The following is a 14,107-nucleotide window of genomic DNA, read 5'->3' on the forward strand; positions in this document are numbered from 1 at the left end:
AAGACATGGCTCTCATAACTATACGTTCACTTTAAAGGAACAGTGTCATCACAAATAATTTTTTTATATGTTAAAGATGTTAGTGCTTTAATAAAAACGTTTATTTTCATTTGTGTGTTTGTGTTTTACTGTTTCTTATTTTTACACTTTTTCTTCCCTATGGGGGCTGCCATTTTTTGTTCCATTTCTGTGTGTGTCGATTAACGACACACACATGGAATACGGCAGCCACAGTCCCATAGGGACTGCGAACGGCTCCCGTCCCATTGACTGCCGTGTACGGCGTCTGTGTGGGAACTGCGCATGCGCCGCTCCCACACAGTCCTATTCGAAATTGGCGCCGTCCGGCGCCATTTTCCTGTGGACCGGAAGTCGCGGCCGGACAGTAATATTACTACTTCCGGTCGCGGCTTCCGGACTTGTGCACATGGAACAGCGGCAGCAAAGGGAGCGGACGGGCCGGAGGGAGCCGCGGCGGCAGGAGCAGGTAAGAGATTTCAATGTATGTTAGTGCTTGTGTGTGTTTACTACTGTATGTAAACCTACTACACTGTGTGTTACCTCAAAAAATGGCGACACACAGTGTAGGAGGTTAAACCTTTCAAACCCCTCGTTTATCCCGGCACTAGCCAGGATAAAGGAGGGGGGGATGCTGAGAGCTCACTAGAGCGAGGGCTTTTAACCCAATGTTGCAATGCTGCAATTTTGGGAACTAGCTCCATCTAGTGACCAAAAATGGGTAGTATTATAAATTAGAAAAAATTTATAATATTTCCTGACTCGCGAAAAAAATAAAAAAAATTTGAACAATGTTTAATCACCCACACACTAAATGTTTAATTTTTAAAAAAAAAACATGTTTTTCTGGCAACACATTCCCTTTAACAAACTTCTCCTGTGTAAACAGAACTTGACCAGTACAGATTTTTTTTATCCACGGAAGTAAACCATGAAAGTTCCTATTAAATGACAGCAAGCAGAGATCTCAAAGACCTTGAGGAATACTCAGAAATGATATTGGAAAATGTCACAACTTTTGCCTTGTGCAGAAACTTGTCAAGCAGAAAGACCAGATTCAGTAATAATGAGCTGATGGCTCCATAACTGGTTCCCGACCGCTGGCTGTATATTTACGGCCAGCGGTCAGGGTCCTTAAAACCCGAGCCATAGACTTTTTACGGCTCGGGTTTTAACTTGCTGCCCACGCGATCGGGCAGCTGAATGTCAGGTCTCCGGCTGTCAGTGACTGCCGGGGACCCTGAGGAGAGGATAGAAGCAGCTTTCACTGCTTCTGTCTTCTCCGATGTCTTTTTACACAGCGTTCAATGAACGCTGTGTATAGGAATATACAGCGGCTCTGTCTCTATTCCTCCCGGTGATCATGTGACTGGTCACATGATCGCCGGGTGCCGTTAGTGGCAGACTGTTGCTGGGTCTTACTAGACCCAGCACAGCCCTATTAGTGACAATCGTCACTATGAGAGGGCTGATTTCCCCTGTAACTGGGGCTGCTGTGCAGCTCCAGTTACAGTGGAAAAGATGGTGTAAAAGAAAGAAAAAATATATATAAAGTTCCCCAAAGGTCTTTTTTGACCTTTGAGGGACAGACCATAGTAATAAAAAAATAATAAAGTAAAATTAAAAATTAAATAATAAATACACATAAAATACCCACCCCAAAAAAAAACGTTCCCCCCGCCAATCATTGTTGTAACGCTAGCGCTGACCCAATTACCCTAACATAGACATGTAATATATTAAAATTAACGGTAGACAATGATGATCACAAATAAAAGGTCTATTTTAGGGTAAAACTATGATATTACCCCAAAAAAATAGCTGAAACGTAAAAAAGCTTATTTTTTTACTATTATTTTCAAACTTAATGAATAAAAATTCTAAAATAGCAAAAAAGGTGTGTATAAAAACGATAAAAAATGAAACCTGCATTGTCTACGGAAAAAACGTTGCAAAAATCACGTCGTTAGCCCAACAAATAAAAACTTTATAGCCATTTAACTAACACGTGCTAAAAATGGCTAAACGGTGTCTGGTCCTGAATGCGCAAAATAGCGCGGTCCTGAACTGGTTAAAGAGACTGTCACTGGTTTATTAATTCCCTCTCTCCTAACTAATCTAATAGGTGCTTTGCTGCTGATAATTACAGTGTGATTAGTTTTAAAAAAACGTTTATTATTTTAAAAGTTATGAGCATTTTATGCTAATTTGGCTCTAATAGCCAATAGGAGGTGACTCTTTCTTTTCACTCTGGGCGGTGTAATGTTTTCTGTATGACGCTGTCCAATCAGCACACAGCTTCTCCCCCTTCCCTGCCCAGCATCACAGCGTGATCATATAGTATACAGCTTCAATTCCTGACTGTGTATTCCACTGGTGATATCTCCGGTTGTGTCACAGCTAGAACTGCGATCCTGGTGCCATATGAAAGACTAGAATCTCATCTTTCATATGCCACCAGAACCGCAGGTCCACAGCCGGAGATATATGACTGTTTGAAGTGATCCCTCTTCCCTCTAGCCTCTCACACTGTGCGAATAAGCTTCACCACATTATAAGTGCCCGATCTCCTACATAATCTGATCGGGGCTGTAATGTAAGGAACAGCGGTTTTTATTTCCAAAAACGATCATTTTTTAGCAAGTTATGAGCAATTTTAGATTTATGCTAATTAGTTTCTTAATAGACAACTGGGCGTTTTTTTACCTTTTGACCAAGTGGTCATTGTGAAGAGAAGTGTATGAGGCTGACCAATCAGCGTCATACACTTCTCTCCATTCATGTCCATTTGTACTCAGCACAGCGTGATCTCACGAGATCACGCTGTACTGTCACATACACCCACATTAACTTTACTGAAGTGTCTTGAGAGTGAATAGGCATTTCCTCCAGCCAGGACGCAATTTCTATTCACACTCCCGACACTTCGGTAAAGTTTTTGTGGGACCCACTCACACAGAGCGCTGTGCTGTCACTCACAGCGTGATCTTGCGAGATCACACTGTGCTGTGATTAAGTCTCACACAAACTTTACCGAAGTGCCGGGAGTGTGAATGGACATCGCGTCCTGGCAGAAGGCAATGTCTATTCACTCTCAAGACACTTCAGTAGAGTTAATGTGGGTGTATGTGACCGTACAGCGCGATCACGCTGTGCTGAGTACAAATGGACATGAATGGAGAGAAGTGTATGACGCTGATTGGTCAGCGTCATACACTTCTCTTTACAACGCCCACTTGGTCAAATGGTAAAAAAAAACGCAGAGTTGTCTATTAAGAAACTAATTAGCATAAATCTAAAATTGCGCAAAAATGATAGTTTTTTTAAATAAAAATCAATGTTATCTACATTACAGCGCCGATCAGTTTGTGTAGGAGATAGGGCACTTATAATCTGGTAACAGCCTCTTTAAGGTACATTTTTAAAAACGAACACATTACCTGGTGTTTGAGCCAAGTTCTGAAAACCACTAGAAATGTCATTAAGATACTGCAAACATATTCTCCATCCACACAAATGCAGTGTAAGAGACTTCAAAACTTACTTTTACAAGACCAAGAACCTTTAAAAGATTATTTAACTTTTTAGTTGACACAGAGAGAAGGCACTCTCGATTCATCGTGTGGGTCATAATGTACTCCATATAATCAAGAGCTAACGCTGGCTTACTCTCTATCGTATCCTGAATGCGGACTTGTCGTCCACAATCCTTTCGAGTCTATTGAAGGAAAAAAAAAAACGGTGATTAACCCCTATACACAGTAATTAGCAACTATGCAAGCGAACGATCCTTAATTAAAGGGGTCTTCCTAGTTTATGCAAATAAAACTTAATTGCGAAAAGTTGTAGGACATTCTAAAATCATTTATTTTTCAATTCCTCATCATTTTCATGATCTTTGTTGGCTGTGAGTGGATAAAAACAAACAAACATTCTTGTTTAAGGCTGAAAACCTGTACAGACCCAGTCTTCCTATCACAATGGAAGTAGATACAACAGTAGCCACTGAAGGCAACAAGCCAATGATCGTGCATACAAGTGTTCATATGAACGCTATCAATCATTGCCCTGTGTAAACAGGGCAACGATTAGCCGATGAAGGAGCAAATGCTTGTTCATCGGCTGATCATATAGTTTATGCAGCACAAAATAGTATCGCTGTCAACAGCACATCTTCCTGTCTAAACAGGCAGATGTGCCGGAAATGTAAGGGGACGAGTGATCATAGTAACGATCTTATACAAAGAATTGGCAAATGCCTTCCAAAATATTAAACAATAATAATAGAAGAGGCCACACAAGATGAACACAGCCAATCAATGGACAGTAAATCATGAAGGAAAGGGGTGAAAAGTGTGTGGATATGTTACAATTGCTATTAAAATATAATCTTTATTAATAAGTGATAATCTAAAAAAAATAATCTATAATTGGTATGAATCTGCCGAATGCAGAGAACCCTATTCTTACATTCTGAGGGACATTTGGCTTTAGTGTCCAATATATGCCCAACCGTACGGTACTGTAGTCATCTCATAGATATTGACCGTTCATGATATAGGTGCCTTATGTACTAGAACGTGTATATGGCACTTCTCTACACCCTGTCCAAAATGGGAGCTCCTCTATCCAGACCTGGACATATGAGGTGTGGGCTGGTTGTCCTGTGATTAGTATACCAAGCACAATCGTATAAAGTATGCAAATTCAAAATTGCTGCTTGTTGACAGTAACGGTGTAGTACATGGTGCTAAATTGAGCCGGATATACACAGCTAGAACTGCCGTGGGTGCTCTATTTTGACCCTTTATTTGCTAGGCAAGGCAAATAGAGTTGCAGTTGAATCCGTGAGCCTCTCTCCCGGTGAGTATCTGCTGCAGAAAACACACTGGTTGTGTGCCAGGTCACTGAGCACTGTACACCAACATAAAACTTCCTCCGCCCGTGTGCTGAACGGAGGAAGCGAGAGGGCAGTGAGGAAGAGCAGACTGAATGAGAGCGGTGTGTAATACTGCTCTCCTGCTCTGTACCGACTCTGCTCGTGTGCAGAGCGGGGGCATCCGGGAGGCTTGATTGAGAACCAGACCGGAGCTTGGAGTGAGACACACTATTCGTTTATCCTGGATAGGTTATGGGGCTAAGTGCCAATATTGATTATTAAAAGGGCGATACAGTTTTTAACGTAGCGCACAGGCATTCCCCTCAGCCCGGCATCTCTCAGTACTGGCTGCTACTAGCAGCCTTAGTACTGAGGGAAAACATCGGGTGGGATTACAGCAGTGATCCCTGCCGATTAACCCCCTTAAATGCGGCGGTCAATAGCGACTGCCGCATTTAAGGAGTTACAACAACATCGGCACCCCGCTATGTGATTGCGGGGTGCCGATGGTTGCTATGGCAGGTCCTGCCTTTGTTAGGCCTCTGGTTAATATGCTGCCTGTCAGTGAGAAACGGACAGGTATAATACCCTGCAATACATAAGTATTGCAGGGTATTATAACAACGATCCAACAGTTGGATCTTCAAGTCCCTAGTGGAACTAAAAAAAAAAAAAAAAAACAACAATGTATAAAAATAAAAAAGTAAACCCCGGACGGAACGCTTAGGATCTTGAATTTAATGCAACATGCAGAGGCTTGTCGGACTCCTTCTGCGCCCTTGGATGCGGAGGTGTTCGACAGAGTTCATTGGGGATATCTCAACGCAGTCCTCCAAAAATGTTGGCTTATTGGGCGATTTAACTCAGCTATAATGGCCTTAGACTCCAACCCCTTGGGAAGGAAGTGTCTTCTCCTCTGGTTACCTGTCTCAACCCTTCTCAATTTCGAATGGTACCCTTCAAGGTTGTCCTCTTTTGCCACAAGTTATGGAACTGTTGGCAGAAGTGATTAGGGCGAATAAAAATATTGAAGGACTAGTAGTTGGCACCACAGAACACAAAATAGGCCTATACGCCGATGAGGTCATCCTGACACCATCTAATCCACATACCTCTTTACTGGAAGCACAGGGAGTGTTACATAATTTGGGCGCTTTATCGTACCATAAAATGAATGATAAAAAATCCCAAATCTTAAACCTGGGCATTCCACCTAGGCGCCGCTTAGTACGAACACAGGAATTTCCCTACCAATGGGATTCCAAGTCTATCAACTATTTAGGTTATTAAGTTAACCTCCCCTAGTTCAGCACTTTACCAAGAGAATTTAAGACCTCTGTTACAGTCTGTGCCGAAGCAACTCCGCACGTATGCTAAGGGACAGTTATCATGGGGTGGCAAAACAGCAGTGTTCAAGATGATGGTGTTACCAACAATGCTATACTTTTTCCATACAACAGCTATACCGATCCCTGCTACATTTTTAAAGTCGCTCCAGAGGGCCGTCTCCACCTTCATTTGATCGGGACTCCGCTCTAAATCTCAATATGGTATAATGATTACGCGTTGGATACTAGGTGGAATGGGAGTTCTGGATCTTAAGACATACTAGCTCGCCTCCCTCCTTGATCAGACAAAAATATTGGTGGACGAACACTCCTTATGAGGCTTGAGCTAAAAATGATGAGGAATGGAAATGCAAATAATATTTAATTGATTCATTTGGTTAGGAGCAGAAGGGGGCATCATAAAGTACAATGAGTGCAATCGTGTTACATGACTTGTTGTATTGGTTATGTAAGTCTCATGTTTTGTCACTGAACATAGGCTTTAACCTGATTTACCTTTTTCTCTGGGAAAGTCTCAGATAGCCAATCATTTATAAGCTCCAGTATGTGGCCCACCTGCCCCCAGCGACACAAGCAGTCTATAAGTGTGGAGTACTTGTTTTCTTCAGCACCATCATGTAGGTTTCTCAGCTTAGACAGGACAGAGCAGCTAGAGCAGAACGGATATGGAAATACTGGTATAAGTGAAAGGTTTAACAATAAACAGATAATGCCTAATAGTTGACAAATGCATACCTGAATGTTGGAATAGCAGATGGAGGAATAAATGAAGCCAAGATTATTAATGCTACGGTGCAACGCTCATCCTGCAGGTAAAACATGGAATGCACATTATTTTACTATAACAAATGGAGCATTTACACAGGATGAAATCATAAGTAGAGACAGGAAATCTAATCTACAGAGGACTACATAAAAATGGTGGAAAATTCTCATTCGTTAAACAACATAATTCAAAGATGCAAGTTATGGCATTTTTACAACCCCACAATAACAACATGAGCATGAGAAATTACTGCTAGTGCTAAAAGCAAAAGCACAATGGGCCTTATATTATAAAGAATGGTGCGTTCACTTGTATCAGTTGCATCAGGATCAGTTTTTTGTATCTCTCAAGTGATTACAACTGATGCAAAAACTGATGCAAAAATGTATCAGTTGCCATCAGGCTTTTTCAGTTTTTTACTACAAAACGATCAGTGGTCATTGGTTGTCGCTAGTAGTCTTCAGATTACCACAATGGTTCACCAAAAAGGTCGTCTAGGGTCTGAAAAATGTACCAATTTTATCAGAGTGGTGCATAGCTCATGATGGGATACATGAAAGATTAGAAATGTCTACTTGTAATTTCACAAAACATCTGATGTGATGCTGGCACGTCAAGGCTCTCGTTCTCTGCTCTGACCTCGGCGCTACAATGAAGTCTGACGCACAAACTGTAATGTCACGTGTGTCATATTCAGTGCAGCGCCGAGAGGAAGAGCCCAGAAGACAGCTGGTGTCCATTCACCTCTTAGTAGCAGCCTTGTGAAGGCGCCAAGAACTAGACCTAACTTCAGGGAGTTAGCTAGTTATTGGCGCCTTTACAGTTACCCAATCCCACCCCGGGATTGCATTTATTTCTATTCACACGACAGGTTCCAGGCGTCAGCAGTTAAAAACAGACGTTTTGCATCCGCTCCGTGTTTCCCTTTTTGACAGCCGATTATGTTTTGCATTCGCTTTTCACTGTCCGTTTTAAAAACGGTGAATTTCGTTGGTAGATAGCGCGACACACACCAGGTAGATGCCGCGCCACACACACACACACGCTAGATAGCTCCACCTATTGAGGCTCCCTCTAGTAGTGGAACCTTCACCCCTGGAGGAGCCCCTGATGTCAATGTCCATACAGGCTTGATAAAGACCCATTCATGGGTTCAAACGTTGCAAGTGTTTATATGCTTGGTGAATAAATCAAATACACTTCTTTGGATTATCTTGAGTGCTGCAGTTTCTTTCTACAATTGCATGTTGATTGTCTCCATTTTTTGTGGCTGTGCTGCTGTTTTCCTGAATAACCATCTACAGGGGGGGCATGGGTGGCACAATCTACAGGGGGGCATGGGTGGCACAATCTACAGGGGGACATGGGTGGCACAATCTACAGGGGGACATGGGTGGCACAATCTACAGGGGGACATGGGTGGCACAATCTACAGGGGGACATGGGTGGCACAATCTACAGGGGGACATGGGTGGCACAATCTACAGGGGGACATGGGTGGCACAATCTACAGGGGGACATGGGTGGCACAATCTACAGGGGGACATGGGTGGCACAATCTACAGGGGGACATGGGTGGCACAATCTACAGGGGGACAAGGGTGGCACTATCTTCTCTAGGAGCGGAATACCTGGCCACAGCATTGGCAATGCTCGGCCGTGGATTCCCATGCCGGGTGCTGACGGAAGGTGGTTACGGCAGCACACAGCGTTCATCCGGCGAACAGTACATTAAGATAGGATACCGGACGTCTCAGGGAGCCGGTCACAAAAACGCTTCAGGTAACATATTTGGATCCGGCGCCACAACTTATGTCCCATGTGCCAGAACAGACCCCCATAGAAAGTTTTGGAATCCGTTCATCAGTTTCCCTCCGGCTTTTCAGCAACACAGTGGAGGGAAACTAACCGGGACAACGCACATACGTGAACGGCCCCTAGCAGAAAAACTGGCCTTGTTGTCGACAGCAACGAATGTGCACTTTTTTGGGGGTTCTTTCCCACATTTTTTAAAGATCCATTTAAGAAATGAACGCCAAGCTCTGGTTGGTTGTTATGGGCAACAAAAACAGCAGGTGAAATAATTTATACATTTGTGTCAAATCCTTTTTTATCACATCCTTGTGTTACTGAGATGTTCAAAGAAAGACAGATTTGCACACTTACCTTAAACACTCTGAAGTAATCAGGCAGCACAGTGGCAAATTTGCTTATCGTGTACTTTTTGGCCTCTTCATTTTGTTCAAGAGCTTTTCTGATACTTCGCCACAAAATGACCACGATTTCCAGTAAACTGGCCATAGATGCGGCATCTTCTGTAGACAACACATTTTCTAACACCTTAAATTAATCAAAAACCTTATTATTCTGCAGCAAAGTGGCATGTGCTATGAAATACCGAACAGTAACGTTAGGTTATATCTTTTCCATACATATGAAGTTGTTACTACAGCATGTGCATGGACTCCTGCAAACCCTATCCTGAAATCTCTGCAACAGATCAGATATGAACATTCGCTCATGGCACAAGAACACAGGGGCAGCAGAAATACATGCAATTATTGACACAAGTACATTTCTATAAGCGTGACTGCAGTTATTTAAAAAAAATCTCTGCAAGAGTGCGGCACCATTATCTCACCATGTGAATGTACCCCTATAGTGCAGCTGTGATGGCGCTCTTCAACCAGGTGTCCATGAACTGTAAACTTAAGATCTATGAGCATCCTCTATATAACCAATCAGCCAGTTGCTAGAATTGCACATTTTCTACCTACCAGCTGGGCATCAGTCGGAGGGAATCCTTTGCCTGATTGCACGCTCTGAACAAGTCAACATTGTTCTTAAAGAGGACCTGTTGCTAGGTCATATAAGTTGAACTGGTTTACGGACCTGAATAGCGGTGTCTCCCTGATTCCAGCTGTTTTTTTCTTTCCCTCGTTCCAGAGACATGGCCCACTGTTGTGTTGGCTCCCTCTATGCTAATTTGCTGTAGTTAGCCAACAGGGCGTGAACTACCCTTAAGCTGCCTCGCCCTGATTGGTCAGCGTCAGAGGCAGGGAAACTAGCTCCACCCTGTTGGCTAACTACAGCACATTAGCATTTAGGGAGCCAACACAACAGTGGACCATATCTCTGGAATGGGGGTCCAGGGGGAAAAAAAAACTGTGCTATTCAGGTCAGTTACCCAGTTCAAATAATATGATCTAGTGACAGGTCCTCTTTAAAAGAGAACCTGTCACTAGCTTTGGAAAAACTAAAACAGCATGTCGTTACGCAGCTGGGGCTTAGTGTTCCAAACCTGCCCACGTTGGACCAACTGTATAGGCAATAGTTAGTAAAATAACTTACACATTACCGATATCAGTCCGGAAGAGGCAACAAGTACATGCGCATAGCGCACATGAAGCGGAGGACAGAATACTCTGCATGTGCAGTAAAGCGAGGTGTAACTTGTACGTTTTTTTACTAACTATTGCCTAAATGGCCGGTTTCGACTTGGGCAGGTTTCGAAAAATAAAACGCAGCTGCATAGAGACATGCTGGTGGTTTAGTGTCATAATACCTAGTTACAGTTTCCCTTTAAGGACTCGTCCACACGCTGCGGAATTGCCGCGTTTTATCCGGCCGGAATCTTGGACATAAAAACAACGCAACAGAAGACAGTAGCAGCAGTGGGTGAGATTTTAACCAATCTCATCCGCATGCTGCATAAAAACTCAGACCAGAAATTGACCTGCGGTGCATATGTTTCGGACTGCAGGATGTAGCCAGAATTGCTGCGTTTTTCAGAGGAGATGTCTCCATCTCCTTACATTGTGAAAAACGCAGCAAAATATGCACAATTTTCTGCCGTAAAAAACACAGGAAATAGTGCGTTTTTGCCGCAGTAGAATGTCTGCGTTGTTCAACGGAATTACTGCAGAAATTTTCCGCAGCAATTCCGTTGTGTATAGGCAAGCCCCAACTCTGAGTAACGCTGATTCACCGGAAACCCTCAGCAGGACAACAAGTCCCTTACACTACAAAAGATAAGATGGTAGAAAGCAAAGAATTTACTGCAGAACAAGTTTCCACTTACACTCTTATTCTTTTGCGCCTCCCCATCGTTGCAATTATTCTCCTCATCTTCACTACGAATGGCTTTCTGCAAGCAGGCATTCAAACAGCGCCTTATAGTGAGCATTAATTTAGCTGAAGTAATAAAAATTATTGTTAGGTAATGTAGATGGATAAAATGCTATCAAATCTGAAAACACAGGGAGGAGACACCGAAATTTGCTGCATTTACCTATATTGGTGGGAGCAGTGTGTTCAAAGGTGTACTGATAAAACTTCCGCGCAGCTCCGGGATTCATTTGTATAAGTGTTACACATCGTTCACACCAGGTCTCCTCTGGTTGATTGACAGGAAAGAAAGAGTTAAACATGAGATTGACAATACGGCGACAAACTGGCCGTGAATCCGTTTCAAGTCGGGCTAAAAGGTGTTCCATGGGGCACATTTTCCAAAACTAAAAGAGAAAAAAAACAAATCGAATTAAACTGAATTCCAGGTTTACATGCAGTAAGCGCCTTTTGCTAAATTTTAACTGGTTTAGATAAAAAAAAAAAAACGGTATTCAAAAGTGGACATTCAATTTAAGTATTTACCGTATTTTTCGGACTATAAGACGCACCCAGGTTTTAGACAACAGAAAATAGGAAAAAAATTATTTGTTAAAAAATAATTTAATCTGTTTCACCACATTCTGAGAGCCCAAACTTTTTTTATATTTTTTATCGATTGAGTGGTGTGAGGGCTTATTTTGTTGCGGGATGAAATTATTTTATTTTATACATTGTGCTTGGGGAAAAATGGGAAAAGGTTTTTTTTTTTACACTCCTAAAAATGTATCTAACATTTTTTCTTTTTTTTTTACACACATTTTATTAGTTCCCCTAGGGGACTTGAACCAGCAGCCGCTTGGTTACATGTGGCGTTACTGAAACAGCGTAACTACGCTGTTTCCCTAACTCCCATGGTAGTGAATGGCAGTTACGGAAGCAGCGTAGCATGCGAGCTACACTATTTCCGTAACTACTGTTCAGTTCTATGGGAGTTACGGAAACAGCGTAGCTCAGCGACTTACGCTGTTTCAGTAACTCCACATGTAATCAAGTGGCCGGGAGAGCACAGAAAGCTAGAACGGGGTTTAGGGGACCCGTTCTAGAGATAGAGTTAGACACATTGTTAGGCTTGAGAAAGACCCTCCACTTGTCACGGGTCGAAACGTTGCCATTTTTACTGGATGTTTGACCAATAAAAGAACTTATTGATTGAAACTTGGGAGACGTGTGCTGCTGTTCACCACGCTTTTTCTGAAGATATCCTGTAGATATGTCATAAATGTCCTTCATAGAAAAACCCCTATAAATGCCATGGTCGCTATTGACCACCGCATTTAACTAGTTAATAGGAGCTACAGAATAGGGGCTACATGCGAGATCGCTGGGGGTCTGACCGCTGGGACCCCCAGCAATAAGGAGAACAGGGGACCGAAAGTCACCCAGAGCGCTACATGAGAAGCCTGGACTTCCGGGTTCTGTGTGCGGCTTATCTGTTCCGCAGCTCCATAGAGATCAATGAAGAATCCCATTGATCTCTATGAAGCTGCCGGAAACAGAACGCGGAAGTCACATGTTCTCGTGCAGCGCTCTTGGTAACTTTCGGTCCCCGTTCTCCTTATCGATCACACATGGATTCCCTATACTGTGGATAGGGGATACATGTGTTTTATGGCACAAGCCCTTTAAACTGCCAGGAACAGCGAAATTGCTGTTCCTGGCCGTTATAGCAGCGTGTCAGAAGCTGACACCTGCAGTGTATAGAGCGGGCCCAGTATGTGAGCCCGCTCCATACATCACCCCCCCCCCCCCCAGCTCCATGATGTGCCGGCATGTCATGGGTTGGGAAGGAGCAGTCATGGCGCCCGGCAATGCCGGGTCCCTTGACTGCGGACTATAAAACGCAGGGACTTTGTAGCAAGATTTATTCTAAAAACTGCGTCTTATAGTCCGAAAAATACGGTATTTCACGAAACGGTGTATTACACGTAGACATCGATTACAAATGCATTAGAAGCCAAATTACTACTACTACAATACCTTAAAGAACCACATATAAAATTACAACAATGCAATACCTTGGCAGCTCGGACAGCCTTTATCTTAAGGAGCATGTCAACAAAAGCAACACGGACCTTCTCAGAATTATCGTGGAGACAATTTTTCAGCACTGGCATCATCTGTTCCAATAAAGGATGACTCAACTTGTTGTCCAAAAGAATGGTCAGGCACTGTGCATAAGAAAAAAAAATATTATATATATATATATATATATATATATATATATATATATATATATATATATATATATATATATATATATATATACCAGCAGAGAGACAGCAGCACTCGGTTCCCAAGCAAAAGTAGTTCAGCAATGAAAGGGTGCCAGCTGATAGTCCTGATCCAAAGACCATGTAGATATCCCAGAAATAAATCCAGCAGCACTCCGATAATCAAGGTGAAAAAAAAGTGGTTTATTGTGTCAACATGGCAAGTGCAACGTTTCCGTCCCACCTTGGGACCTTTTTCAAGCATGCTTGAAAAAGGTCCCAAGGTGGGACGGAAACGTTGCACTTGCCATGTTGGCACAATAAACCACTTTTTTTCACCTTGATTATCGGAGTGCTGCTGGATTTATTTCTGGGATATATATATATATATATATATATATATATATATATATAGTTAGACCGTGGGTATATGCTGTTACCACTAGGTGTGATACTTAGAATAAAAAAGGATTGGCTACTGAGCTAGCAAGTCTGTACAGAAGTAGAAGAAGCAGAAAACAAGGTAATAGAAACAATATCAAAACCAAATAAGTGAAACTTGTCGTCTAATGGACAACCTTATAGACTTTATAATAATAAAAAAAATAAAAAAGTGGGAGCTGTCTACCTCAATGGACTGGACAAGAAAAGGATTGTACGTTGAGTACTCAAACCCCCCCCCCCCCCCAAAAAAACACCTTTACTCGATCGTCTC

At 42.5% G+C, this 14,107-nt stretch overlaps 1 protein-coding gene across 1 annotated transcript in view; it reads right to left on the reverse strand.

The window, feature by feature from the left end:
• NCAPG2 (non-SMC condensin II complex subunit G2) overlaps nucleotides 1–14,107 on the reverse strand; it is an 89,274-nt gene that overhangs the window by 36,063 nt on the left and 39,104 nt on the right. The window contains exons 13-19 of the mRNA XM_075827407.1: nucleotides 13,198–13,350; nucleotides 11,304–11,526; nucleotides 11,094–11,206; nucleotides 9,179–9,352; nucleotides 6,982–7,052; nucleotides 6,742–6,895; nucleotides 3,563–3,736 (exon numbers count right to left, since the gene is read on the reverse strand). Coding sequence (XP_075683522.1) covers nucleotides 3,563–3,736; nucleotides 6,742–6,895; nucleotides 6,982–7,052; nucleotides 9,179–9,352; nucleotides 11,094–11,206; nucleotides 11,304–11,526; nucleotides 13,198–13,350 — 1,062 coding nt within the window. The remainder of the gene's footprint in view (nucleotides 1–3,562; nucleotides 3,737–6,741; nucleotides 6,896–6,981; nucleotides 7,053–9,178; nucleotides 9,353–11,093; nucleotides 11,207–11,303; nucleotides 11,527–13,197; nucleotides 13,351–14,107) is intronic.

The sequence above is a fragment of the Rhinoderma darwinii genome, chromosome 5, assembly GCF_050947455.1.
Source record: "Rhinoderma darwinii isolate aRhiDar2 chromosome 5, aRhiDar2.hap1, whole genome shotgun sequence".
NCBI classification, from domain to species: domain Eukaryota; kingdom Metazoa; phylum Chordata; class Amphibia; order Anura; family Rhinodermatidae; genus Rhinoderma; species Rhinoderma darwinii.